Source organism: Oryctolagus cuniculus, chromosome 19 (assembly GCF_964237555.1).
Source record: "Oryctolagus cuniculus chromosome 19, mOryCun1.1, whole genome shotgun sequence".
In the NCBI taxonomy this organism is placed as follows: domain Eukaryota; kingdom Metazoa; phylum Chordata; class Mammalia; order Lagomorpha; family Leporidae; genus Oryctolagus; species Oryctolagus cuniculus.
Window position 1 is genome coordinate 7133105 of NC_091450.1, and position 27917 is coordinate 7161021.

At 51.3% G+C, this 27917-nt stretch overlaps 1 protein-coding gene across 1 annotated transcript; it reads left to right on the forward strand.

Moving 5' to 3' along the window:
* Nucleotides 1-16313: 16313 nt before the first annotated feature.
* On the forward strand, nucleotides 16314-17774 carry LOC100349300 (zymogen granule membrane protein 16-like). The gene is made up of 3 exons (XM_070064769.1): nucleotides 16314-16368; nucleotides 16510-16642; nucleotides 17417-17774. Exons 1-3 carry the CDS (start codon nucleotides 16314-16316, stop codon nucleotides 17772-17774), a joined length of 546 nt encoding a protein of 181 aa, XP_069920870.1.
* Nucleotides 17775-27917: the final 10143 nt, after the last annotated feature.

Genomic DNA, 27917 nt, shown 5'->3' on the forward strand with positions numbered 1-27917 from the left:
TCCTCAAAATCCCTTCGTGGTTACCGGAGAAATTGCAGGGTTCTTGTCTTCACGCAAGAAAGAATTCAGGCGTGAGACAGAGAGTAGTGGGAGGTAAAAGTAGCAAAGTTTATTAGGGAAGGGACATCCGTAAGAACGGATGGGCACCTCTCCAGACAGGACCTGAGAGAGAGTGCCCAGTCGCTCGGACTCGGGGCGGGGGGGGGGGAGAAGGAGCGAGGTTACATAATTGAGTGCAGAGATTATGCCTGGCCAGACCAGACAGGCGACTCAGCAGAGAGGCAGAGGGCTGAGCACGCAGTCGGGTTGAGGCCAGGGGTTTTTAAGGAGATGGGTCTTGCTTCCCCACCTCTGTTCCCCTTGGAACAAAGGGATTTTTGGATGTAAATAGAAAAACTTCTATCTGAGTTTCCTCTTGAAGGTCTGAAACAAAGGACTTTATGGATGCAAATGTTATCAGCCAGGAGGAAGGGTGGGCAGGACCCCCTAGAGGATTGGGATCTGGAGCAGGGTATCTGAAATACAGATACTGGGCTGCACCTGAGAGATATCAGGTGGAAGGGGTCAGGCAGGGCAGGATGTGAATACCGGGCTGCCCCTGAAACACCATCAGGATGACTTTGAGGTGCAGCATATGCTGGTCATAGAGGGCTTCTCTTTAGGCCTTTATGTCGCACACACATAAGCTCATAACTGACTTCCCCCCTCAAGAGGCAATACCCAAAATTCTTCTTTGGGTTTATGGATGGAGATTCGTTTTCTGTAACTTCTTCAAAGCTGGCATGTGGGTGTCGAGGGGGGTTTGGGTATTTCCTCTTACTATCTGTCTTATGGTGTGCAACAGTGGCCTTGGAAAGACTGTCCTGCTCGGTCCAGAGGGCTGTTCAGGTCATCCAGTGGAATGGGCTGGAAGCCTTGTCTGACGACCATTTGGAGTTCGACAGCTTTTATTCTGTTAGAGACAAAACAAACAAGGGCATTAAAAACACATGGTCCAAAGAGAAGCAGCAAGATTACAGAAGTTATTGGGCCAAGGAGAGGGAATAGCCAGGATTTCCATGACCAGATGTCAAGCCAGAAGTCCCAGCCCTGCTTGGCCTGGTCCTGGAGCTGTTTGGCTTTATCCAGGAAAAGTACGAATTTGGGTCTGTACCTGTCCAGTCTGATTGACCCAGAGACAACATTCTTCCTAGAACATGGCACAGACACCCCCCAGAACAGCACTTAGCATGTCCAATTTCTTTCTTTCATAACCTTTTGTGACTTCCACACACCCTCTTCAACTTACTTGAAACATGCCATCATTTCCATTCCAGTCTAGAGTAAACTAGCCAACAGGATAGTCATTCTTACAACCATGTCCTTTCCTTATTTAAAAAGCTCTTTCCTTTTTAACCCTTCTTGCCAAGAACACTCTTTCCTTCTAAACCTTACTTACCAAGCACACATTTTTATCCTTGTGATGTTTTCCATAGAGCCTGGTTGGCTCTTTCTACCTTACCAGAAGTCTGAGGTCTCCATGCAGAGTGAAGGTGCCTTACAAATCCCCTGTGTGATCTAGAGCTCTGGTTAAGGCAATCAGTTTGCTAACTGAGCAAAAGTTCCTGGGGGCAGAGCACGCTTCAATAACGTGCCATGCCGTAACTGTTGCATACCCTGAGAAGCAGGTCCCATCTGACAAAGCTGCTTCCATCTTGAACCAAACTTCATGTGTGTTAGTCAGGGGGCTGTCTTTTAGGTCCCTTCTGCTGGCATAGATCAAGTCTATAGTCTCAGCAGAGGAGTGGAGGGGACCACTTTCCCCCTGGGTTAGAGTAGAGCAATGCCTTATTTTTACCTGAGGGTTTTTTAGAAGGAGGACCTGATATTTTAGTATTCTGCAATCTGTGAGCCAGTGAGAGCCCTTTTGCTCTAATAGAGAATTTATTTGGTGTGGGGTATAAAGGGCGATGTCTTGTCCCACTGTAATTCTAGATACCTCCTCTGTCAGCAAGGCAGTCGCTGCCATTGTCTTTAGGCAGTGAGGCTATCCTTGTGCAACCATGTCTAAGGTTTTAGAAAAGTAGCCCACAGGTTGCTTAACAGGTCCCAGATCCTGAGTTAACCCTCCTAAGGTGCCTCCCTGCCTCCCAGTGAAGTACAGCTGGGAGGGTCTCTCTGGGTTTGGCAGTCCTAGCACAGGGCTTTAGTCATAGCATCCTTTAGTTGAGCAAGGGCTGTGGTTTGCTCTTTCCCCCAAAGGAGGGGGCTCTGCTTTGGCTGCCTGTCGAGAGCCTGGTTTAGGAACTGTGCTGTTTTCCTGTATCTAGGAACCTGATAGAGAAAACTGGGACTGCCTGAAGTTTGCAGGAGTAGGAATTTGCTGCATGGCCCATATCCTCTCTGGGGCAGGTTTTCTCTGCCCAGGAGTGAGGATAAGGGTTAAATAATTAACACTCTAATGGACTAGCAATGCTTTGTTTTCCTCTGGATACCCAGTAGCCAGTTTTGCTAGGAAGTTAAGCCAATGTACAAGACTAGAGTCTCAGGCTGGGAAAGGAGACAGACTAACAAATCATTTACATTTAACCATCTACATTATGGACTATTGTGCACCCCCCTTAAGAGATAGGCCCTTTAAGTTCTCAGTGAGGACCTGTCCAAATAGGTGCAGGACTATCTGAGTTAGCTGTTACTGAAAGCCCTGTTTTTAGGAACTGGCAAGGAGGGCTTTCTAAGCTTAATGCTATTGGATAGACTTTTAAGGCCTGGCTGGGTGTGTGAGGCCCAGACCTATCCATGGGGTGCTGGAAGAGAATTGAAAGAGATGCAAATCCCCTTTAAGGGAGGCCCCCTGTTGACTTGCATTACATGGCTGGACTAGGAGGAGAGCTGAATAGGAGGCTCATAGAAATAGGCAACTTGTGTTTCGCAACCCTAGGCCATCCCCAATAGCAGTGGCTGGAGCTGGAAGCTGGGTGGAGGCTGGGCAGAGCCAAAGGCTTTTTAGCTCAGGGCCACAGGGTCTATGGTTCTGAACCAGGAGTCCTTCGACACCCAGGGCAGTTCCGTGTCCAGTGGCCTTGCTCTTGGCAGCGCTGACAGAAGGCAGTTGCTGTTATGACAGCTGCTTGCCCAATGCCCTGGCTCCTCATATCAGCAACAGGTGCCGTTTGGGGTGCACTGGCCTTGCTGGGTCTCCTTGACGGCAGATCACTGTGTAAAGCAGCCATGGATTGGCCTGTTGCTTATCCTTTGCTGCTTGCTTGCTCCTCGTTCTCCTGGTCTCTAATAAAGTAGACCAAATAGGCAGCCTCTATGATGTCAGTCAAGGGGGTGCTCAACCCAACCCTGATTTTTGCAGATTTCCTTAATATCAGGGTGAGCTAAAAAACTATGGTCATGGGCAAATTCTGACACTTAGTATTTTCCTGTGAGTTAAGACCGCGCCCATGAGGAGAACTATGACCCTTTAGGTAAGATCCACTGTGGTGACCTGCTTGCATACTTTGAGGTCATCAGTGCAACTTCCTATCTATCCCTCAGTTTGGTTTAAAAGGGGAGTTCTGCCCATTTACCGCGTACACCGAAAAATCGATCTAGCTGTCACATCAGTTCATAGTTTAACCTCTTTTTCTGGCTATGCTGTTTGGGGGCCCTATACTGTGGCCAGGCATTATTACAGAAAAGGTCAGTCATCCCTTACATCAGGTCTGGGGATCAAACCGTACATCACAGTGGAGAGTCCTGCAGAACAGTAGTAACTTCCCTTCTGGAAGAGAAAAGAGGAGAAGTGAGGCAGCGAGTCGGGTCTCTAGCCTGACTTCCTGGGCTTTCAGATTTAACTGGCATTTGACCAGTGCTTACTGCATAGCCTGACTTAGAGAGGAGAAATGGTGGCAGAGGTCTCTGCCATCCCTTGGCTTCTGGGTATTTACCATGTAGCCAGTGGGCTATGGGCCTGGGTTTCCGGGTTTAACTAGTCTTACCGTGTAACCCATAAGTTTAGGTTTTGGGCTTCCGGGCTTTCACCGTGTAGCTGTGGACACTAGAGTTTTCTTGGGCTCCTGGAACCCAGTGCTCTAGCATCTGCCGCATAACCATCCCCTGTTGGCTCTAAGTCTCTTTTGGAACACTTTCTCCCTTTTGGCTAGACCTCTGTTTGATCCACATTTGAACTAGCAATGCCTGGTTGTTCAGCGTTAGCTGGACGGAGACTTTGTCAGCCCCTGTTTAAAGGATATGGCTTCTGAGCCAGAGACTGGAGCAGCTAGAAAGAAACGCTTTCATTGTCGCTCCCCCTCTTCGCAGAGGAACGACACAGGATCCCGCGCTGTTCTCTTGTCTGCTCGGCCCTCCCCACCTCCATTGAGGGGCGGGCCCCCCTGCCACTTTCCCCACTTCCGCCAGGGAAGGGCACACCACCGGCCGGCCGGCTCAGGGGCTGCTCAGATGTTCCTGGTGCATGGTGTCTCTCTCCTCCTTTATAGTCCTCTTCCACCAATCCCAACTCTGCTACCCACACGCCGAGTACGCTGCTCTCCTCCAATTAGGAGCAGGATCAGCTCCTGCAGGTTATTGGTCAAACTGGAGGCAGCTGTGTAAAAGTTGTTTACTCCTCTCCCAGCGCCATATTGTGGGAGAGCAGATGCATAGAATAAGTCTTAATTCCAGTAACTTAGTCTAGTCCGAGTTGCTCCCCACAATTTATAACTGAAGTTTAGCATCATTTCACATCTTGGCACCACTTTTAATCTAAACAGCCTGATTGGTTATTATCTCTGCAAGATGAGAGATCTATCTTTTGACATCTCCAGGGGCCCCTCTGGAGATACCAAAAGTCCAGAGAATTTAGAACTTTGATTTTCAGAAAGTCTGTTAAAGGTGCCAAGAGAACTTAGAATATCTGGTCAAAATAGAATTCCTTATTTCCTGAAATGACAGCCATTCATTAGTCAGGGTGATTTTAACACTTTTAGACCAGATCTGTCATAATGATATGTAACAATGCTTTTCATCAATCTGAACTTAACAGAGACGGTAGAGTACACAATAGATTACTTTGGCAGAACATGAATTCTAGGTCTCTTGTTGTCGAATAAACCAGAAATAAAAAAACCTTGAACATAAGAGTTAGCACACAAAGTCATCACATAACTCAGAATTATTTAACAGAGTCAAAAAGAGCTTACACGACCTAACTTTAGAAATGGCAGAGCAACCGATTAAGCAGACATTGTTAAAAAGAGACGTTACAGTTTTTGCAAAAACAGATTTAAGATTTACGATTGAGACCATTTCCAGATATTTACCAACATTAGTGCACATTTTTTAAAAACCCCATTGTTATAACAGAAGATCAGACTTCAACTTTAGGTCAGTGTAATTTTGGCATTAGCACTCAACTTAAAGAAAACTCGTAAACAGTATTTTAAAATCGTAAACATTTGAAAACTTTTCATGACTTGCTCACACCTTCTGAAACTTTACACCCGTAGTTACTTTTACATAGTCTTGAATTGTCATGTATGGACAACCTTTGAGAATACATGCTAACAAACTCAGTCTCTCTTATCGAATTGGAGATGCTAAAAGTACACGTAATACATTTTCCCAAGTTTTACTTAGCACCGATGCCTAGATGACTTAAAACACTGAGTTATTAATGACTACCACACCATTATCTGAATTAAAGTCAAAACTCCATTTCCCATGCCTTTAAGTACCATGAGGGTAACACCTGAGCAGCAACAGGGACACTAGTGCATGTTTACAACTTTGAAAAGAAACAAGTTTAAAGCATATCAAGGACATGTACAACTGAGCAAGGGAGCCACCGGGCAAACCCAAGGGCTTTTGCATTAACTCAATTCTCTGAACCAAACTGTACTGGCTTACTTTAGTTAACAACATAAAGGCCTGTATACACAGAATTTACTCTCATTTTCATAAGACCACTCTAGCTGGAAAGCAAAAACATGAATACAGCATAGGTCTGACGCCGTTTACAACATTTTAATACATTTCACATAACCTGAATTGACTCAAGCAGCTGTTACTTTAACAAATTTTAGAGTCTCATCCTTTGAGAGTTCCAGGGATCCGACTGGAAGCCCAAAGTTGGAAGACTCGGTTTAGAATTTTTTTTTTTTTTTTCACAGGCAGAGTGGACAGTGAGAGAGAGAGACAGAGAGAAAGGTCTTCCTTTTGCCGTTGGTTCACCCTCCAATGGCCGCCGCGGCCGGCACACTGCCCTGATCCGATGGCAGGAGCCAGGTGCTTCTCCTGGTCTCCCATGGGGTGCAGGGCCCAAGCACTTGGGCCATCCTCCACTGCACTCCCGGGCCACAGCAGAGAGCTGGCCTGGAAGAGGGGCAACCGGGACACCCGGTGTGCCGGCGCCACAAGGTGGAGGATTAGCCTAGTGAGCCAGGGCGCCAGCCTTGGGTTTAGAATTTAAGCTGTCAGAGTCAAACGGTTTAACGTAAACAACTTCCCGTTGCAGTTTTCCCAATCAAGACTCATAATGGCAATAAAAACGCGAAAACTTCAAGACAGGTGAACGCTCTCAGATAAGTCAGGGACAGCAGCACAGAAAAGAACTCGTCATCAGCGTATGAGCCCATTGCTTCGGCGTCCATAACTGCAAAGAGAAAAACCCATCAGGTTGGAAAGGTTGATGGATTAAGGGTCTTGCTCCCTCAGGTAAGGCCAGCAGTGGTACTGAATTGGAAATTCCTCCCGGGGAGGAAAAAAGCTGCCCTGGGGGTGCGCTCCCTAGAGATATCTGGCTGTGCCTGCCTGGGTGCGGCAGGCCACGAGGACTGGAATAAAGTGCAGAGAAAGGCTGTGGTCCCCCATTTACAGGCAAGACTGCGCACACCGGGGCCTGGCAGGACTAGCCGTGGGGTTGGGTAGGTGCGCCATTTCACCAAGAGTGCTGGGAACCTCCTATAACTCAACCAAAGCCAGATCAATTAGGACTACTGCAGACACTCAGTCAGTTACAACAGGTAGTAAACTTTAGCTCTTTTCCAGATTTAGTCCTCAGGCAATCAAAGCTTAGCAACAGGAATAGTTCACAAAAACTTTAAGACACACCAGAGCTACCATAAGCTGCAAAGATGGAAAACTTTCTACCAGGTTGGGAAGGGTTAACAGGTAACAGCTTTTCCCTTAGGTGGAGAGACCAGTGGAATTTCCCTCTCCCTTTCTCCTGGCCAGTGGTATAGGAATGGAGATGAGGAGAGCAAAAGAGTGGGGGAGGGAGCCCCGGGAGGAGGAGGAAGGCAGAAAGCAATGGAGGACTAGACGTGCCCTCACCTTCCGCTATGAATCTCAGCTGGAGGAGAGCATAGGGAAAGGCCCTCCTGTCTGGGGGCTGAGTGGGGTTCAAAATCTCCTATCGCTCAAGGTTACCCACTACCTAGTTGTCTGAGTTTACCTGGAGGGCCAATATTAGCCTCGACCGAAGCTAAGCCCTGCTCGCGTAGCAGTAGGCAGCGTGACCAGGCGTCCCTCCTTAGAGAGACCTGGTCCTCGGGTCACAGTCCGGCTGCCGGGAAGCTGAAGAGAGCTCAGGGGGTCTCCAGGCTCTCAGCCAACTGCCCTTCCTAATTTCCCTCCCGTTCCTTACAATCCCTCTGGAGTTTCGGCCGTAGCTAAGCCGTGGCCGGGGGGACTCCGTGTTCTCGGAGAACTGTGGGGTGCGGCACACTCAATGGTCACTTCCACAGATCTGATCCCGCTTGAGGGAAGGAATACTGACCTCCGATGTCCTCAAAATCCCTTCGTGGTTGCCAAAAATGTTACCGGAGAAATTTCAGGGTTCTTGTCTTCGCGCAAGAAAGAATTCAGGCGTGAGACAGAGAGTAGTGGGAGGTAAAAGTAGCAAAGTTTATTAGGGAAGGGACATCCGTAAGAACGGATGGGCACCTCTCCAGACAGGACCTGAGAGAGAGTGCCCAGTCGCTCGGACTAGGGGTGGGGGTGGGGGGAAGGAGCGAGGTTACATAGTTGAGTGCAGAGATTACGCCTGGCCAGACCAGGCAGGCGACTCAGCAGAGAGGCAGAGGGCTGAGCGTGCAGTCGGGTTGAGGCCTGGGGTTTTTAAGGAGATGGGTCTTGCTTCCCCACCTCTGTTCCCCTTGGAACAAAGGGCTTTTGGAATGTAAATAGAAAAACTTCTACCTGAGTTTTCTCTTGAAGGTCTAAAACAAAGGACTTTATGGATGCAAATGTTATCAGCCAGGAGGAAGGGTGGGCAGGACCCCCTAGAGGATTGGGATCTGGAGCAGGGTATCTGAAATGCAGATACTGGGCTGCACCTGAGAGATATCAGGTGGAAGGGGTCAGGCAGGGCAGGATGTGAATACCGGGCTGCCCCTGAAACACCATCAGGATGACTTTGAGATGCAGCATATGCTGGTCATAGAGGTCTTCTCTTTAGGCCTTTATGTCGCACACACATAAGCTCATAACTGACTTCCTACCTAACAGCCACATTGCCACCATTCCAGAAGGATCTGTTGTACAACACTTCCGGTCCAAGGGTCACCCCATTGGTGTCTCCTGGAAGCACACTGCAGTGCAGTCGCAGGCTCCCCAAGACTGCAGAGTTGGAACGTTTAGCTCATCAGGCAACTCAGCTGAAATGCAGGGCACTGGCCCCCTGTTCTCAGCATCGGGAGCCCCCCGGGAGCTTTTAGGAGTGCCAGATGGCTTGGCTGAGCTGCCATCTGTGGGACCATGGCCAAACATCTGTAAGTCAGAGTCCCCCCGGTTGGAAGGGCATGGCAACACAGGGAGGTTTGCTCAGCCTTGACCGGCACCATCCTGGAGGGCAGAGCGTGGCACACGGTGTGTCCTGCAGTGTACCAGGGCCCCGTCAGGTGCCAAGACAGGGGACAGGGCTGCAGGGTCGGGGAGGGGAGAGCTGCCCCTCATCCTTCATGCAATACACATTGATGGGCAACCTTGTGCTAAACTATTCTTTAAAAAACAAAGATTTATTTTGTTTGTTTGAAGGAGTCACAGAGAGAGGTAGACAGAGAGATCTTCCATTCGCTGGTTCACTCCTCAGATGGCAGCTTTCCCCACCATGTCATGGTGTCAGCCCCCAAAACCCAACTTTCCAGACTTAACTTTATTACATGTGCCCTAATCTCACAATGAGACAAAGCCATAGCTCCCTGACTGACCTATGTATGTACTTATTTATCCATTCATCTGACCATCCACCCATCCATCCATCTGTCCATTGGTCCATCCGTCTGTCTGTCCTGGGCCACCTGTCTGTGCGTCCATCTGTCTGTCCAGAGTCCTGTGACTACATCCCTGTGTTAGCTGCAGCGTCATTCACAATAACCAAGCTTTTAAATCAACCTGAACGCCCATCGGCAGATGAACGGAGAGAGAAAAACATGGTGTTTCTACACAGTGAGATCCCGTTCACCCACGAAAAGAAGGAAGTCCTGGCCCTCGAGACATCCAGGACGAACAAACCTGGAGGACAGTGTGGCCAGACACAGAAGCACAAACACCCAGGGCCTCACTCAGATGGGGGAATCTCAAAAATGCTGACATCATAGTGGTCAGTTGTAGAACAGTGGTTGGGAGAGATGGGGGAGGGGTGGAAGAGGGAGGTGAGGGGGAGGATGCCAGCAGCTACAAAGGGACACTAAGAGAAGAGGGGTGTGGCCTGGTAGGGTGACCTGGTTAACAAGAAGGTGTTGGATATTACAGCTAGAAGAAGGTTTGAGTGCTTCCACCAGGGAGTGATAATAAATCTAGGAGGTGATACGCTAACCACTCTCATTCGATCCACATACGGTGCATACATATATTGAAACACCAAAAAGTGCCCCATAAATATGTACTCAAAGAGAGTCTGTTTATTACTTTCTTGCAAGATGTGTTGATTTAAAAGGCAGAGTGGCCAGAGGGAGGAAGAGAGAGAGAGTGATCATCCATCCTCTGGTTCATCCCCCTACATGGCCGCAACAGCTGGGCCTGGGGCCAGGCTGAAGCCAGGAGCCAGGAATTCCATCTGGGGCTCCCATGTGGGCCACAGGGGCCCGAGCACTTGGGCCATCCTCTGCTGCCTTCCTAGGTGCATTAGCAGGGGGCTGGATTGGAAGCAGAACAGCTGGGAGAGTCCATGTTGTGAATCCAGTGCTTTGGCTCTCTACCAGGTGCTGGGATCCACAGCCTTGGCCCTTGACGTTGGAACACCTTCTGTCTGGTTCACTTTGACTATTCCAACAGGGCTCAGCTGAAGCATCATCCCCGTGGAAACCTGGGATCTCTGCAGACGGACAGATGGAATTGTTTCAGGAGGCGGGGTACAGAAGGCACACCTCCCAGGGGGGAGCCATGCTGTCTCTTCGCCCAGTGTTCACCCAGCGATTCCCAAAGAATGACTTCACTTCTGGGCTGGGTTTCAAGGACAATGATCAGGCAATACCCAGGATGGGTTGGCCTAGATTTCTGGACGCGACAGCCAAGCCAAGCTCACCGGCAGATTCAGCGTGCTCAAGGCGAGCTGAAATTCTCAAGAAGAGAAGCCAGTGGGGGTCAGAGTGTGGAAGTGTGTATTCCCACATCTGTGTGTGCTGGCCCCAGCAGATGATGATTTAAAGTCCTCGAGCCCCTGCCCCCCGTGGGGGGAGACCCAGATTGAATTCCTAGCTTCCAGGGCCGGCACTGTGGCCTACTAGTGCAGCGATATTAGGCGCACAAGGCAATCCAAAGATGGCGCCCAAAGGAAGTAAGGTGGGTGGAACCCGAGGTTGTTTACCACCAAAGCTGATTGGCCGTGCAGCATCAGGAGAGATGACGACGACTGATGACAAGTCTACAGACATATGGCTGGTTCCGTAAAAAATCACCCCATAAAATGACCTTTTAAGCAATTGGTTGGTCCTTATGCTCTGACCCAATAATCGTGCAGTTTTGTGCTTTAAAAGGTTTTACTACGCGTGCAATAAACGAGTTCCTGCTTGACTCGACTTCCCGCTGCGTCTGATTGTCTCCGGGATCGGGAGGCTGGGGAACGGGTGAGTGGCGCACTTGCCTTTCCTGGGACCCAGTCCATCCGCGTTTGGGTGGACTCAGACCCTGCACACTAGGTTAAGCCTCTGCCTGCAGTCAGTGCTGACATCCCATATAGGTACCAGTTCAAGTCCCGTCTGCTCCACTTCCAATCCAGCTCCCTGCTAATGGCCTGGGAAAGCAGTGGAAGATGGCCCAAGTGTCTGGGCACCTGCACCCATGTGGGAGACCCAGAAGAAGCTCCTGGCTCCTGGCTTCAGCTCAGCCCAGCTTCAGCCATTCTGGTTACTTGGGGAGGGAACTATTGGATGGAAGAACTTTCTCTCTTCTTGGCTCCCAGCTTCAGCCTGGTCCAGCCCAGCTGTTGCAAGAAGGTGTCAGAGTCGACCACCCGAAAAACGTCACCAAGAGACACGTCTCTTATGCAAACAGCACGGGGAAGTTTTATTGATTATCCAGCATGCTGGGGCTGTCTGATCATCATGAACAGAGCAGCCCCGAATAACCAAAGGTTAGGGTTTATAAAGGCAAAAACCGCAAAACCGGGAGGGGGGGGGAGAATACACAGTTGCTAAGCGGTTGCTAATATCTTACAATCAGCAATTATGATTTGAAGACATAGACAAATCACATCTTCATTATTAGCCCAGGTAACCCAGGTGCAACCTTTCTACTTTTAAGCTTGAGCAATCATGCTAGGGGGTTTTTGTGCGTTGCCAAGGGTGATGTAGTGCACTGCTATTGTCCGACTAGTTGAGATCATAGTTTCAGACCAGAGTCTCACGGTGGGGGGGTTGCTTTCCCAGAATGCAGTCTCAAGGGCTCCAAAATGGAGTCCCTACTGTCAAGGTGCTACTTTACTCTGTCTTATTTTCACAGCTGCACCAGGAAGGTTTAAACCTGTAAGCTTAAGCTTAACTTTTTACATCCGCACATATACAATTTTAACTCTTCAAAGGTAGGGAGTAAACCAGCAGATTGGAGCTCTCACTCCTTTCTTTCTGCCTCTCAAATAAAGAACACATTAAAAATTAAAAAAAAAAAAAAGGCAAGACAAACATACATTGTCCGCGCTAAAGTGAATTTAGGACATTTTGGCTACCAATGAAACTATAACGCCAAGCCACATTTACTGAGTATCTGTACGCCAGGACTCGACCGGCAGTCTTCATGGGGCCTGCTCTTAGGAAGTTAACTTAAGGAGGACGGACAAGCAAACAAGCCTCACAGACCAGCAATGAGAGCCGGCAGCCCGCGCAGCCCAAGCCCCTGCTGTTCTCAGCGTGTGTTCTCTGTGTGTGGAATTCTTGGGGAGGCTTCCAGAATAAGTCTCCCTGATGGGTGTGGGGAGAGGGGAGATGGGGGAGGGGGTGGACTCAGGCCTTTCTAGTCGGACAGCTTCATGGAGGGCATGGGAACCCCCAAGGTCACGGTTCTGGGCTATGTTGTCTAACCAGAGGCCCAGAGGAGGCTAGGCCCAGTGGACATGGTCCCCAAGGGACAGGAAGCTCAGTGAAAAATCTCCTGGTTTCTCCCTGAATGCCTCCACAATTGCTACTCTTGTTTAGTTTATTTTCGCTTTGTTTCCAGAACACAGGACAATCAAACACCCTAAGGCAGGGATCCCTATCTGTCGGAGTTGTTAGCATCAGCCTTATCCAACAGTTCCTCTACCCTGAATAAGGTGCTCTCCAAGTGGCCGTGGGGTGAATTCCTTCCATCAGGGGGCGCTGTCGTTGCTTTGTGTCAGGGAGAATTCCTCTAACAACCCCAGCAGATTTGGTTTATTTTCTCCATCAGGAGGCTTCATCCTTGGTAGATCACCTGAGTTCTGTTTTTTATTGCTTAATAAAATATCTGAGCCCGGGTCCTTTGTAAAGCAGAGGAGATTTCTCCAGCTCACGGTTTTGCAGCTGAAAATCCAAGACCTGGCAGCCCCCCTGACTCCCCCCCTGGTGAGGGCCTTGGTCTGCATCTCGCCATGGCATCATGGTGGGAGTGTGTGCAGGGGGAGAAGGCAGTCATGTGGGGATACAGAAAGCCAGAGAAACTCAGGAGCTGTGCTGTGTCTTTGTGTGTGTGTGTGTGTTTTTTTTTTTTTTTTTTTTTTTTTTTTTTTTTTTGACAGGCAGAGTGGACAGTGAGAGAGAGACAGAGAGAAAGGTCTTCCTTTGCCGTTGGTTCACCCTCCAATGGCCGCCGCGGCCGGCGCACCGCACTGATCCGATGGCAGGAGCCAGGTGCTTATCCTGGTCTCTCATGGGGTGCAGGGCCCAACCACTTGGGCCATCCTCCACTGCACTCCCAGGCCACAGCAGAGAGCTGGCCTGGAAGAGGGCAACAGGGACAGAATCCGGCACCCCGACTGGGACTAGAACCCGGTGTGCCGGCGCCACAAGGCGGAGGATTAGCCTAGTGAGCCGCGGCACCGGCCCTGTTTTTGTTTTTCTAACGTGAGGTGCAGAGAGAGAGAGAGAGAGAGAGAGAGAGAGAGAGAGAGAAACACTCTCATTCACTGGTTCACACACCCAAATGCTTGCAAAAGAATTTCGCACTCTGCCCTCAGAGCGTAGTGAGTTCCCAGGGTTTGTGCTGCCGTGGCGTCCAGGCTGCTCACCCCAGGAGCAGGGGCCCAGTTACCAGCCCTTCACCTGGTGGGACAGCTGGATGCAACCCACATGACTGACTCCACTGACCCCACTCCACACGGGCTGTGCACAGGGGCCGCGGTGCCCATCTGTCCTTCACAGCGTGGCCTCCAGGAACCATGCCTGCTGGAGCTAAACCCTCCAATTATATCGCCCCACGGGAAACCTGCTTGGAGAATGCCCTGGCCCAATGACAGCTTTGGTCCTCTCTCTCTCTCTCTCTCTCTCTCTGCAGTCCCTCCCTGCTAACCTTCCCACTGGCCATACAAGTCATGTTACCTTCCCCCTCTGGAATCTTTAAGTATAATAATAAAAAAGCCCTTGTTTCTGTTATTTCATGCGTTTCCTTCAGCTGCCTCCTCCGTCTGACCCGACAGATGCCCCCTGGCCCCACGAACAGAAGCCTTGTCCTGCTTGAGGCTCTCCCGGGGAGTGGCTGTCTTGGCTGATGGCCACTCTCCAAAAACAGACTTCCAGACCACGATAGCGGGCCAAGCTGGTGGACATTCAAATCTGCCACCCACCCCAGGCCAGCCTGTTTCCTGTTAGTAGATACGGGACGACACCTGTGTCGCGTTATTTTAGGGGATGAAATGACATACAATAATATGACTGGGCAATTCTCGGAGACAGGTGTTTGATTGTCCTGTGTTCTGGAAACAAAGAGAAAATAAACTAAACAAGAGTAGCAATTCTGGAGACGCCAGACAAGAGGACTCGGGGCTTGAGGTGGCGAGAGATCCACCCTCGCGGGGCCGAAGGAGTCTGACACCCACTCCGAGGTTCCAGACCCAAGGGTGGGCTACGGCTCCAGGACCTTTCTGCCATGGTGTCTGAGAGTCCAGGGCAGGGGGGCACCTAAAGCCCAGCCCCACCCTGCCCCAAGGAGGACCTGCACCCCCTCAGCCCCTCAGCTTGCCTCATGCTCCCTGGAAGGACATCTCTTGGGAGGGGGGCAACTTGCAGCCCAAGTCACCCTTCTCAGAGACAGAGATGGTTTGAGAAGGGGCTGGCAGGTTGAGGCTGGCTGGCTGGCTAGACTTGCTAATGTACAAGATAGTCCCCATGATGTGATAGAATCCATAAAGTGGTATATGGTTGTACGGGCGTTTGCCATGCCATTCTTTAAACTTTACTGCCTGCTTGGGGTGTTTTTGCCTTTTTTTATTTTTTGTATCAAAATATCAGAAAAGAGAGGGAAAAATTCTTTTTTTTTAAAGATTTATTTATTTGAAGGTCAGAGTTACACAGAGAAGAAGAGGCAGAGAGAGAGAGAGAGAGAGAGAGAGAGACAGAGAGAGAGAGACAGAGAGAGAGAGGTCTTCCATGTGATGGTTCACTCTCCAGATGGGGGAACATCCATAGCAATCCATCGGATCGGCTCAGTTCTGGCCATTGCGGCCATGTGGGGAGTGAACCAGTGGATGAAGACTTCTCTGTCTCTCTCTCTCTCTCTCTCTCTCTCTCCCTTGCCACACTGAATAAATAAAATAAATTAATCAAAAGCTTCTGGTGACCATGCCTCAAGCTTGTCCTGCCCCTCCTGGCCTTGGCACTCAGCCAAGTGGACCCCACCTTGTCATCCGTAAGCTTTACGAGAGGGACAGACCCTGCCCAACACCTGATGCCAAGAGGTTGACCTTGTTTGCTCAGGAGGTGAGCTTCACTTGATAAAGAGTAGGAGGGGCCGGCGCCCCGGCTCACTAGGCTAATCCTCCACCTAGCGGCGCCGGCACACTGGGTTCTAGTCCCGGTTTTCCCTCTTCCAGGCCAGCTCTCTGCTGTGGCCTGGGAGTGCAGTGGAGGAAGGCCCAAGTGCTTGGGCCCTGCACCCCATGGGAGACCAGGAGAAGCACCTGGCTCCTGCCTTGGGATCAGCACCATTGGAGGGTGAACCAACGGCAAAGGAAAACATTTCTCTCTGTCTCTCTCTCACTGTCCACTCTGCCTGTCAAAAAAAAAAAAAAAAAAAAGAGCAGGAGGGAGGGCTAGGAGCTGGTATAAAAGTTCTGGAAGGCTCTAAGGGGTTACCTTGCACCTGAAGCTCCCAGGTGAGAGGTGTTAGGGATTCCTGGGTCTGCCTTTGAGGGGGTGGGGATTCAGATCTGATCTGGTCTGGGGAAGGGGATGCCTGGATTGAGTGGCAGGGAGTGTTAGTGAAGTGGGCACCTGGGTTGAAGCTATCTTGGTGCAGAGATGTGTCAGCTGTCAGTTGAAGGACTAGGAACCTGGGACACTCAGGTGACTGGGAAAGGCCAGGCGTGTGTCGGTGGACAAAGAATCGTGACAAAGATCCCATCTGCTGGTTCACTCCCCCACATGGCCACAATGGCCAGAGCTGGGCCAATCTGAGCCAGGAGCTTGAGCTTCTTCCATGTCTCCCAAGGGGGTGCAGGGGCTCAAGAGCTTGGGCCATCTTCCACCGCCTTCCCAGGGCACTAGCAGAGAGCTGAACCTTGCTGGAGCAGACCAAGGAACACCAGGTCTGGAGGATGCACTGCAGGCTGTGGACAGCGCTGTGCACCTTGAGCCTGGGTCTGGCTAGGTGGGAGCTGAAGGGTCAGGCCACCCGGAGGCCAGAGGGAAAGGGGGAAACCTCCCCCTCTGCTCTCTTCGTCCCCCTGCAGCCTCACGATGTGGACCTTCATGCTCCTGGGCCTTCTCTGTGCCTCGGCCTCTGCCAGTGCCAGTAAGTGAGCCGCTGGGACTCTGGGGGCGGGTGGCGGGAAGGGGCCCCTGCTGGGCTGGTGGCCAAGGCTTGCAGGGCTGACCCTGAGCGGTGGGAACTGGGAGGTCCTTGCCTCCAAGCCCCCCTTTCTTTCCACTGCAGTCCAGGCCAGGTCCTCCTCCTACAGTGGCGAGTACGGAAGGGGAGGAGGAGAGCCATTCTCCCACTCCGGCCTCCAGCTGGAAGGGCCCATCACAGCCATCCGTGTCCGGGTCAACAGCCGCTATATTGTGGGGTAAGGTTCTTCCGCGTTCCTCAACTTCTTACTAACTCAGGAAGTGCTCTTTCGCTCTGGGCCACCTGTGACTCAACCAACAGGTCCCTAGTGAGGCAGGATATGGGGATAGCTGTGAGAGGACTCGGCTTCCAGAACCCTACCCTTTGGACTCCTCCCTCCCCGAATATGCCTGGTGGTGGCAAATCATTAATAACCACTAACTCTCAGGGGCCTGGAATCGACCAGCCAAGTCCACCCGCCTTCTGCGGTTTAAAGTTTCTTTCCAATATCCCTGCTGGGTGCCCTGCAACTTTGCTCAACGCCTCTCTTGAGCAGTCCCCACTCCATTGCTAGTCGGAAAATTCTATCACGTGCAGAGCCAACGTGTGTCCCCTGATCCTGGATCTGCCTCCTGGGACAGCAGGGACAAGCCTCTTCCCTCTCCCACAAGGGAGCCACTCAGCTGTTAGAAAATCCCTTTGCTTCCACAAGTGCGGGAATGGGGGAGGGGCATCGTAGGAGGCTGGACTCCAAATTCAAGGCCTGCCATGTGCTGTGTGTGGGCGACTCTGGGCAAGCTGCCTTCCTTCTCTGCACCTGCTGTCAGCCAGGCCAGGAGCTGAAGTTCTTTGTGTGGTCCTCCAGGGCTCACCCGGCCTACACTTTTGGGGCAACTAGCAGGGACTGCTCATCCTAGCGTCCAGTTTGGAGGACTCCACGTGCAGGCCAAACGGTCCTGAACTCTGATGACCTAATCAGTGTCCCCGTTCCTGCCCTCCCACCCGTCCCCAGTCTCCAGGTGCGCTATGGCCAGGTGTGGAGCGACTACGTGGGTGGCAAGCTGGGAGACCTGGAGGAGATCTTTCTGCACCCAGGGGAGTCAGTGATCCAGGTGTCTGGGTCATACAAAAAGTATCTGAAGACCCTGGTCTTTCAGACTGACGAGGGTCGCTTCCTTTCCTTTGGGAAAGACACAGGCATAATGTTCTATGCTATACCCTTGGACATCGACGCCGTGCTCCGATTCATCAGTGGCAGAGCTGGCTTATTCATCACCGCCATTGGCCTGCACTGGGACACCATCCCAGAAACTGCCCCAGCAACTGCTGAGCCCGCCTCCTCCGTGGCAGGGCCCCGTGGTGGGGTGTGACAACTCCCTGATCACTATTCCCATACAAATGGCTCAATAAAAGGACATGGCTAAAGCTGGTGTGCATGTGGGTGTGTGCAGGCGGGACCCACTCTTGGAGGGCGGTGTGACTCTCAGCTCTGGCTACCTGCTGCTAAGAGTGGGAGCACGAGGGAGACAGGTGTTGAGAATCCTGGGCTCTTCCGAACGTCACAAGGAGAGTGACGCTGGTTTGTACCAACTCTTTTCGGGGTTAGCTCATGAGAATGTCTGTCCAAACAGGAGTTCTGAAGGGAAGGCTCAGCGGGGGCACACCGCCGAGCCCCAGGTGTGCCTCTCTGGCGCCCTCCCCCCTGAGAAGGGGCTGGCTTCTCTGACCAAAGGCTGTCCCCTCTCCCTGGAGCTCAGCTGCAGGTGGGTGGCCTGCACCTCTGTCCTCCCATCTGTCCCAGATGCGATCTCCCTGCTGAAGTTTGGCCCCAGTTTGTGCTTAAGGACTCCACCCCATTCCCCAGGCCAGTTCTTCCTCGTCTTTACCCCTAACCTGGTGCTCTTGCTTAGCCCTCTGGGAACTGGCGCTCAGGCAGATGAGAAGCCCGTGGCTGAGACACACCCATGTCCCGTATTAGAGCGAGTGGGTTTCATTCCTGACTCCACCTTCCTGCTGACGTGGCTCCTGGGAGGCAGCAGGGATGGTTCAGGATGGTTCAAGTGCCACCCACATGGGAGAGCCGGTTGAGTTCTCCTCCAGCTTCTGCCCCCACTCCCACCTCTCTAACATACAGAAAATAAAAACGGAGCCGGCGCCGTGGCTCACGAGGCTAATCCTCCGCCTTGCGGCGCTGGCACACGGAGTTCTAGTCCCGGTTGGGGCGCCGGATTCTGTCCCGGTTGCCCCTCTTCCAGGCCAGCTCTCTGCTGTGGCCAGGGAGTGCAGTGGAGGATGGCCCAAGACCTTGGGCCCTGCACCCCATCGTAGATCCGGAGAAATAGCATGCTCCTGATTTGGATCAGTGTGTTGTGCCGGCCGCAGTGCACTGGCCTCGGAAGCCTTTGGAGGGTGAACCAACGGCAAAGGAAGACCTTTTTGTCTGTCTCTCTCTCTCACTGTCCACTCTGACTGTAAAAAACAAAAACAAAAACAAAAACAAAAAAACAAAACAACAACAACAACAACAACAACAAAAACAAAAACAAAACACCACCAACAACAACGGAGAGTCTTTCCTTAGGGACCCACCATTTCAACAGTGTGAACTTGGCCAACACCACAGCCAAAGTGGAAATTCTGGGGCAGGCACTTAGTATGGTGGTTAAGTTGCCACTAGGGGCTGAGTCCCATATCTGAGTGCCTGGGTTTAAGGACTGGCCCTACTTTTGTTTTTAAGACTTTTTAAAAAATGTATTTATTTGAGAGTTACAGAGAGGCAGAGGCAGAGAGAGAGAGACAGAGAGACAGAGAGAGGTGTTCGAAATGCTGGTTCACTCCCAGATGGCTACAACGGCCAGAGCTGGGCCGATCTGAAGCCAGGAGCCAGGAGCTTCTTCTGGGTCTCCCACATGGATACAGGGACACAAGGACTTGGAGCATCTTCTACTGCTTTCCCAGGCCATAGCAGAGAGCTGGATCACAAATGGAGCAGCTGGGACTCGAACCGGCGCCCATACAGAATGCCAGCACTGTAGGCGGCAGCTTTACCCACTACTCCACAGCCTGGCTCCACCTTTGATTCCAGCTTCCTATTAATGCCAACCATGTGGGAGGCCTGCATTGAGTTCTGGGCTCCTGGCTTCAGTCTGGCCCAGCCTGCCTGTCGTGGGCATTTAGGGAGTGAACCAATGGATGGGACATCTCTGCCTGCCTTTCATAGAGTATGAAAATAAAGTTTTTACAAAAGTAAATTCCAAAGTAGAGACATTTTCATCTTTGATTGCCCCAAGCACAAGGGGTTAGTTAGAATTCAGGGGAAGCATTAGGATGGCTGGATAGAGTCAGTGAGGACACGAAGTGGCTTTGGGAAGAATTTCGAGGACTCTAAAATACTGGAAGTTTTGGTTTCGGTGGTAGTGGTGGGCAGTAACATATTGCTTCCCATAGATTTCTTTGTGTCATCGGGAATGTCAAAGACATAATTCTTCCCAACTAGACAAAGAGAAGTTACAGACATGTAATTTTGTAAAAAATAAAAATAAAAAAACCCCAAACACTATAAAAAGAAGCCCACCACTAGCACGTTTTCATAACAATTCCGTGGGTGCCAGATGTTGCTGTGGATCCATTCTGAGAGGAGGATCGTGGTGGGGTCAAGAGGCGTGGAGTCACCACACAGATCCCAGGTGTGGGTGAGAGCAGGCCAGATGCGAGCAGCTGGAAGACTCATTTATTTCAGTTGGTACAGCAACGTATAGAGCCAAGGCAGCCAATCTGGTCAAGGGGTGGTCTATGCTCTAACCAATCACAGCCTGTTGCCAGGCAGTTTCCAAAGCCATCCAATCACAGCGTGTTGCCAGGCAGTTTCCGTTGCCTGTGGCCATCTTGGCATGGCCTTCTCATTCCACCACAAATTCCACCACAGAATATTATGCCATTGGAATTCTTTTTGAGCTATAAATATCATAGATCTTACCCTTTTCAAGTGTGCAAGTGATTTTTAGTAAATTTATAAGGTTTGTACATCCAGCATCGCCAGTTCCAGAATACCTAAGTAAAAAACAAAACAAAAAACAAAAAACCCGAGGCCATGAGTTGTCTCCCCAGGCTCCCTTGAGCCCAGCAGAGTCATGTTCTCATGTGTGAACCTGAAGAAGAATTAAATCAGGCTGATAACAAAGCCATTGCCTTACATACTCATTTGTGGTGAGAACATTTACAATCTACTTTTAGCAATTCTGACGAAAGTCACCATTCCATGAGATCTATTGATCACTAAAGGCTGCTTCTTCCTTTCACCTGTATGACTTTGTATGCTCTGATCAACATCTTACCTCTCTCCATCCACTGTTCCACCAAACCTCTCATGACTACCGCTTTTTTTTTTTTTTAAGATTATTTATTTGAAAGGCAGAATGACAGAGAGAGGCAGAGACAGGGAGAGATCTCCCATCCACTGATTTACATCCCATACAGCTACAATTGCTGGGGCTGGTCCAGGCTGTAATCAGGAGCCTAGAATCTCATCTAGGCCTCCCACCTGGGTAGCAGGGACCCAAGCAGTTAGGCCACCCTCCACTGCTTCCCCAGGTGCATCAGCAGGAAGCTGGATCAGAACTGGAGCAGCTGGGACTCAGATCAGCCTCTGATACGGGAAGCTGCTTAGCCCACTGTGTCATTACTCTGGCCCCTGCTGATGGCCACCCTGCTCTCAAATTCTGAGTTGGTATTTCTTAGATTCTACATGTAAGTGGGATGTGGTATGTATTTGTCTCTCTGTGCCTGATTTCCCTTAGCATAATGCCCTTCAGGTTCACCCCTAGGGTTACAAAGGACAGGGTTTGGGAATACAGCTGACTCAGAGGTCATCAGCACATAAATAGTGAAGTTCAAGTGCTACAGTGAAGTTCATGTGCTGGGTGTGGAAGAAGCCATTCAGGAAAGCAACAGGAATAGAAAAGGAGAAAGGCAGGAGGAAGCGAACTGGGAAACACCAGTGTTGGTTGGTACAAAGAGGAGGCAGTTACAGAACTATAGAAGGGAGGTTAATGTTGCGGCACAGCAGGTTAAGGCACCATGCTGCATCCCATACTGGAGTGTCCGTTGGAGACCTGGCTACACTCCTTCTGGTCCAGCTCCCTGCCTCTGATAATGGCTCAAGTGATTGAGTTCCTGCTACCCATCTTGGATGGAGCTCCTGGCTCCTGGCTTTATGCTGGCCCAGCCCCAGCTGTTGTAGGCATCTGGGGAGTGAACCAATGGACGGAAGATCTCTCCTTCTCTCTGTCTGCATTTCAAATCAATAAAGAAAGAAAAAAAGAACTAGAGAATGGAGTGGTATGGGAGGCAAGGAGAAGGCAAGAGAGAAATTCCAAGCAGTGGCTGAGGCCACGATAATGGAGAACAGGAAAGATCTCCGTTTCTTCCATGGTGGCCGTGAGGAGGTCATTCATTATCTTGACAAGCACAGCTTCAGTGGCCTGCAGGAATCGGCTGAAGCAGGCTGCAATTTGCTAAGGAATGAATGGGAGGTGAGGATTCCCAGAGGCGAGGGCTATTTCAAGAAGTGTGTCTCTAGAGAGACAAAAATAAGCTGGTAGTCATAGCTCTGGGGACTGTGATGTTGTGGTGGATTCCTTCTGAGAGGAGGAGCGTGGTAGGGGAAGAGGCATGGAGTCACCACACAGACCCCAGGTGTCAGGTGAAAGCAAGCCAGAGGTGAGCAGCCCACAGACTCGTTTACTTCAGTTGGTAGAGCAGCTCAAATAGCCAAGGCATTCAATCTGGTCAAAGGGCGGTCTATGTCCTAACCAATCACAGCCTGTTGCCAGGCAGTTTCCAAAGCCATCCAATCACAGCTTGTTGCCAGGCAGGCTCCATTGCCACGTGGTTCCTGAAGCCATCCAATCACAGCCTGTTGCTAGGCAGTTTCTGTTGTTAGCGGCCATCTTGGCATGACCTTCTCTTTCCACCGCATTTCTTCCATTTCATTTATTTTTGAGCAACAGGAGGCATGATTCTTGGCCAGACCCCGTTTCCATGTGGTCTCTGCACATGGCTGTTCCTGTCTTAGGTTGTCTCCCAGGGGATCTTACCCTTTCATTGACTAACCAGTGCTCCAAAAGGGAGGCCACAGGAGTGCTTGCTCAGATAGGGATTGAATGAGGAACAATGGTAATCAGGAATGGTGTGACCGCACACAGGTATGGAGACCCATGAGCCGGCCATGGGCGCACATGCTAAGGCTTCGCTTGCTGACCATTGGCATTAGTTACTGCTGTGTGGATGCTTATGGTTTCCGTGGAGCTGTGATATCGGGACCGTTTCATAAGTCCAGGCTAGAGTCAAAACAACTATGGCCTTGGGGCTTCCCGTACTTCTTTTCCCACTGACCAAGGCTGAGAAAACACCAGGTGGAAGCTTGTTGTTAGCACCCGAGTCGCCTGCTAAGTGACCAGGAGCTTGACTGGATGAAGGCGCGTGATCACCTTTATGGTTGGACAAGGAGCGCACGGACTGTGCATGATCAGGCACCCGATTGGAGCACTGCCGCATGGACTAAGCTTGCTTACATGCTTCTGCAATGATACACTATATAAGCCGTTTCTGACATGGTACGGGAGCTTCCCCTTTCTTTCGGAGCTCCCCTTGCTCAAGGGTTTCTTTTTCTATCCTGTTTAAATAAAAGTCTACTGAAGACCGATAAGCTGCGAGCAACATCGTTCCTTTGTGGGCAAGGGAGCGACACACAGGCTGTGGGCCGTTTCAGTGGCTGACCAGAGCTAGTGGGGTATAAAGCAGTAGCAGATGTGGCTATGGGTACCTTCTCAGGGTAGGATGATAGGGCAGGTGCATCCGCTAACAAGGCGGACTCTCAGTCTTGTTCAGCTGGTTCTGGTTGGCTGAGAGTTGCAGGCTTGATGTTTCTGGCTGGTACCCAAATGGGCTGTCCCGCATGCTCTGGAAAGACACAAGCATATCCTCGGCCCTAGGTTAGCAGAAGCCTTTTTACAGGCATTGGAATCCAGGGCCTGAATTCTGTGTTCACTTCGAGATTAACGGCAAACATGTGGGTGGGATGAGGTCTAGCTGCTGTCCTGAGAGCCTGGGTGCCTGGGGACTGCCACAAACGTGGGGATCCTCACTGGGTGCGGATGGGATGACCTCGCGTTGGTTACTGCTTGGAGATCGTCTAAGTTCATCCCATGGATATTTGGGGGTGGTTGTCTAGGGATTTCTGCGTTGTTTGCTACATTGTCGTTTTCACTGTTGGAGCTCTCTCTCCCTAAGTTTCAACTGTTGCCTGTGAGGCAGCAGCCTGAAGTGACAGGCTCTTATCACTCACAGACTCACTATATTTCTCCTGTGCTTACTGGGGGACATCCTTGATTCATTAGGTCAAGGCCGTATGCCCACACGGTGTCTCCGGAGCGTCACCTCTCTCGAGTGAGGGACAATGACAGGCTTCTGAATTCTGGCATGATCAGTCCTTATGTGAATTCGCCGGGCGAACCGACAGTAAAAGGAGGAGCTGAGAAGCGGCGTTAGGCTTCTGGGTGGTGTGTGCCTGCCTAACCTGGGGGGACTTAGACCAAGGACAAGGACCAGGAAAGGGGCGTAGGAGGGGGTCCACAGGAACACCTGTCCTATTTTATACACGCAAGTGTTCAGCCTGATTCTAGAATCACAGACAAAAGCCAGTTAGGATCTTTTCGATTAAACTTGTTGTATTTTGTCTTTTGACAGGTGAAGGAGGCTCAGTCCCACCATGGGGTCTGGATTGCACCAAGACTCGAAAAGAGGGCAAAGGCTGCTTTGTCGCTTCCAGGCCACACAGGAGGGGAGGAGAGAGCAAGGACCCAGTGACTTGGAAGCCATGGCCTCCCTTTTCTGCTGTCACTTTTGCAAAGTCCTGAGAAGAACTCCCTGGAACTCCTTGTCACACGTGACAAGTTCAGGTTGCTCTCAGCTAGGTAGCTCCGCTGCCCTCTTGGTCGAAACACAACCTGTGTTGCTGGTCCTTTGAGAGATAGCTGTGTCATTGGCCCAAAGGAGGCAGGAGCATGTGACAGTTCCAAGCTGCTTCCCCCATGGTGTGGGGGTGCAGGGGGCATTTTATAGATGACGTAGCAGACAGCTGGTGTGTGGAGATGCAGGTTGGGCAAGTTCTCATTGGAGGAGCTTGGAAACAGGCTAGCATGGCACTGGCTCCTGCATACAGCTGCTTTGCCAAGCAAAACACTGAAAACACAAAGACCTTTGGACTTTCATAGCCTATAGCACTGGGGCTGGGTGAAGTTTAAGGCAACGTCCTTGACATTTTCAGGGGCAGTAGGCCGGGCCCCTGGGTTAAATAGAAAACAGGGGGCAGGGGTTTGGGGCAACGGATTAAGCCACCGCTTGGGATGCCTGCATCCCACATCAGAGTTCCCGGTTGGACTCCCAGCTGCTCCACTTCCACTCCAGCTCCCCTAATGCATCCTGGGAGGCAGCATATGATGCACAAGTGCTTGGGCCCTGCTGCTCATGTGGGAGCCCAGAGAGAGTCCCTGGCTTGTGGCTTCAGCCTGGCCTAGGCCTGGCTGTGCGGGCACGTGGAGAGCGAAACCGTGGATGGAAGATCCCCATCTCTCTCTCTCTCCTTGTCACTCTACCTTTCAAGGAGAAGAAAATAAACACGTTTTTAAATTGCCAAAGAGAGGACCGGCATTGTGGCACAGCGGGTTAAACTGCCTACCTGCTACACCAGCATCCTATAAATTTTTTTATTTAATTTTTTACTTTTATTATTTTTTAGAGGAAGATTTTATTTAATAAATATAAATTTCAAAAGTAGAACTTTTGGATTCTAGCAGTGCATCCTGTAAGTTGAAGTGCTGGTTCGAGTCCTAGCTACCTGCTTCCCATCTAATTCCCTCGAACACGCCTCGGAAGGTAGCAGACAAGGGAACAAATATTTGGGGCCCTGTCACCCATGTCCGAGACCCTAAGAGAGAAGCCTGGCTCCTGGCTTTGGGCTGTCCCATCCTCAATGTGGTAGCCATTAAAAATATATTTATGTATTATTTGGGCCGGCGCCGCGGCTCACTAGGCTAATACTCCGCCTAGCGGCGCCGGCACACCGGGTTCTAGTCCCGGTCAGGGCACCGGATTCTGTCCCTGTTGCCCCTCTTCCAGGCCAGCCCTCTGCTGTGGCCAGGGAGTGCAGTGGAGGATGGCCCAGGTGCTTGGGCCCTGCACCCCATGGGAGACCAGGAAAAGCACCTGGCTCCTGGCTCCTGCCATCGGATCAGCGCGGTGCGCCGGCCGCAGCGCGCCGGCCACGGCGGCCATTGGAGGGTGAACCAACGGCAAAGGAAGACCTTTCTCTCTGTCTCTCTCTCTCACTGTCCACTCTGCCTGTCAAAAAAATAAAAAAAAAATATAAATAAATATTTATGTATTATTTGAAAGAGTGGCAGAGAGAAAAGAGAGAAAGAGAGAAAGATCTTCCATTCCTGGCTTCACTTCCCAGATGACCACAACGGACAGGCCTGGACCAGGCCAAAGCCAGGATCCAGGAGCTTCATCCGGGTCTCCCACATGGGAGCTGGGGTCCAAGCACTTGGGCCATTCTCTGCCTCTTTCCCAGGCGCATTAGTAGGGAGCTGGGTTGGAAGTGGAGCAGCCGGGACACGAACTGGTGCCCATACACGGGGTGCTGGCATTGCCGCCAGCAGCTTTACCCACAACGCCACAACGCCGGCCCCCTAAATAAATAGTGTTACAAATTCTAGTGTGAACAGATGGACAGGTGGGAGCTTGGTGTTCCACCGCCTTCCCGCTCTGCGCTGGTGCTTCAGTCACTATATAGGGCAAATGTGGACTCTTGGAAAGGACGGGCGGGCCCTGGGACCCCTTCAGGGCCTCTGTCTTAAGGGTCCTGGGAGTTTCCCGCAGGCATCAAGGGAGAGAATCAGCAGAGAAAGGCAGACAGAGGACAAGGGACAAGGCCAAGCCCATTGGCTGGGTGAGGAGACAGTTCCGTCAAAGGTTACCCGAAGGCCGAGGAGAAGAGAGGAGACACCTTGGCGTTCCTGGCCTGGGTGCACCTGCGCTCCCGGAAGTGCGCCGCCCTACTTCCGGTTCTGGAGGGCGGGACTCCCTTTGCCATTTGGGCTGAGCCCCCAGTCCCAGATGGTGAGCCAGCTGGAGGGGAGGGAGTGGGATGCCCTGAGTGACGGGTCAGGAGCCACTGATAAGCGATGCTACTTACTCCAGACCCTCCCTGGCCTCCATGCTTCTGTCTTCTTGGAAGACCTGCTGACTCAGAGGGGTCACAGGGGCCAGTCCTGGAGTCGCCAGACAACAGGACTCGGGGCTTGAGGTGGAGAGATCCACCCTCGCAGGCCGAAGGAGTCTGACACCCAATCTGAAGTCTCAGACCCGAGGGTGGGGGAGGGCTCCAGGACCTTTCTGCCATGGTGGCTGAGAGTCTGGGGCAGGGGCCCAGCCCCACCCTGCCCCAAGGAGCACCTGCACCCCCTCAGCCCCTCAGCTTCCCTCATGCTCGCTGGAATGACGTCTCTTGGGAGGGGGGCAACTTGCAGCCCAAGTCACCCTTCTCAGAGACAGATGGTTTGAGAAGGCACTGGCAGGTTGAGGCTGGCTGGCTGGCTAGACTTGCTAATGTACAAGATAGTCCCCATGATGTGATAGAATCCATAAAGTGGTATATGGTTGTACGGGTGTTTGCCATGCCATTCTTTAAACTTTACTGCCTGCTTGTTCTTCGTTTTTTTTTTCTTTGTTTGTTTGTTTTTCTTTTTGTATCAAAATATCAGGAAAGAGGGGGAAAATTCTTTTTTTAAAGATTTATTTATTGGTCCGGCGCTGCGGCTCACTAGGCTAATCCTCCGTCTTGCGGCGCCAGCACACTGGGTTCTAGTCCCGGTCGGGGCGCCGGATTCTGTCCCAGTTGCCCCTCTTCCAGGCCAGCTCTCTGCTGTGGCCAGGGAGTGCAGTGGAGGATGGCCCAGGTGCTTGGGCCCTGCACCCCATGGGAGACCAGGAAAAGCACCTGGCTCCTGCCATCGGATCAGCGCTGTGCGCCAGCCGCCGCGCGCCAGTCGCGGCGGCCATTGGAGGGTGAACCAACGGCAAAGGAAGACCTTTCTCTCTGTCTCTCTCTCTCACTGTCCACTCTGCCTGTCAAAAAATAAAAAAAAAAAATAAAAAAAAATAAAGATTTATTTATTTATTTGGAGGTCAGAGTTACACAGACAGAGAAGACGCAGAGAGAGAGAGAGAGAGATAAAGAGAGGTCGGTGGGGATTCAGATCTGATCTGGTCTGGGGAAGGGGATGCCTGGATTGAGTGGCAGGGAGTGTTAGTGAAGTGGGCACCTGGGTTGAAGCTATCTTGGTGCAGAGATGTGTCAGCTGTCAGTTGAAGGACTAGGAACCTGGGACACTCAGGTGACTGGGAAAGGCCAGGCGTGTGTCGGTGGACAAAGAATCGTGACAAAGATCCCA